Below are 1,137 nucleotides of genomic sequence, written 5' to 3' on the forward strand. Positions count from 1 at the left end.
GGGGCCGCGCTGGGTTTTGGGGGCAGCATCTCTGGCCGCAGCATCTCKGGCCGTGCGGCCGCGCTGGCTCGGGCGAAGCAGCGCAGGTTCCCGGTGCGCAGCGCGCACTGCACCGGCCACAGCACGATACAGAAGAGGATAATCACCAGCGCCGCCAGCAGCACCACGCGTTTCCAATCGTCACACAGCTCACAGCGCGACAACCGCGCCGCCAGCCCGTCCGGAGCCACCTCGGCGCTGTCCGGTTTGCTCATGGCCACATCGATGGACACGCACGAGTCCGGATCCTCGGGGTCAGCCGAGGCGCGGCGGCAGCAGAGCCGCGTCCCCTCCATCCAGAGCGCTTTTTCGCTCTGCAGCTCGGGCGGCAGCGTGGCCAGCAGCTCCCGGCTGGTGCGGAGCGCCGGGGCTCCCTCGCGGGGCAGAGCGGTCAGCTGGCGACAAAACGGACACGGCAGCATCTCGGCCGGTTGCTCCGGCCGCAGCCCCGCGCTCAGCCGAGCCACGCACTCCAAGCAAAAAACATGCGAGCACTGCAGCAATTTGGGCGTTTTGAAGGTGTTGTCGTAGGTGTTGAAGCAGATGGAGCACTCGACGGGTGAGGCGGGTTTGGGCGAGCATGGGGAGCCTTTTGGCGAGCACGGRGAGCCCGTGGGCGAGCGGCCGCCTTTCCTGCGGCCATCGGTGGSAGAGGTGACCGAGATGGGGCTGATCGGAACGGCGATCTCAACCGGGGAGGTGGGAGAAGGGCTGGACGGGGATTCGGGGGTGCTGGAGCGCCAGAGCTGAGGGAAGCAGGACATGATGGAGCCGCCGGACAGCAGCCGGGCACGGGGAGAGTCTGGAAAGAGAGAGGAAAAACAAAAAAAAAATTATAAAAATTTGTTGGGGAAAAGGGCGGGGACGCCGCCGGCAGCGCTGGGATCCGCCCCGTAAATTAAAGGAGGAATTTGGGATTTCCGCCGGAGCTCCGGAGGGGAAACCGCGGGAATTCACCGGGAGATCCCGCACCGGGGACACCGCGGGGACGGACCGGAGCGCCCTTCCCCGCTTTTTTTTGGGTTTTTTTATCCCTTTCTTTGGGGGAAGTTCAGAAAAAAAATCCCCCGGGGACGGACTGGACTCGTGCTCCTCGGT

General features: G+C 64.9%; 1 protein-coding gene across 1 annotated transcript; it reads right to left on the minus strand.

Annotated features, from left to right (window-relative positions):
- Positions 1-4: 4 nt before the first annotated feature.
- Positions 5-841, minus strand: RNF223 (ring finger protein 223; the record flags this gene model as incomplete). Its single annotated transcript, XM_057388854.1, has 1 exon — positions 5-841. A coding segment is annotated over one exon (837 nt), but the record flags the coding sequence as incomplete, so codon positions are not given.
- Between the last annotated feature and the right edge of the window lie 296 nt (positions 842-1,137).

Source organism: Malurus melanocephalus, unplaced genomic scaffold (assembly GCF_030028575.1).
Source record: "Malurus melanocephalus ecotype Western Australia unplaced genomic scaffold, MMel_1.1 scaffold_2619, whole genome shotgun sequence".
Lineage (NCBI taxonomy): Eukaryota > Metazoa > Chordata > Aves > Passeriformes > Maluridae > Malurus > Malurus melanocephalus.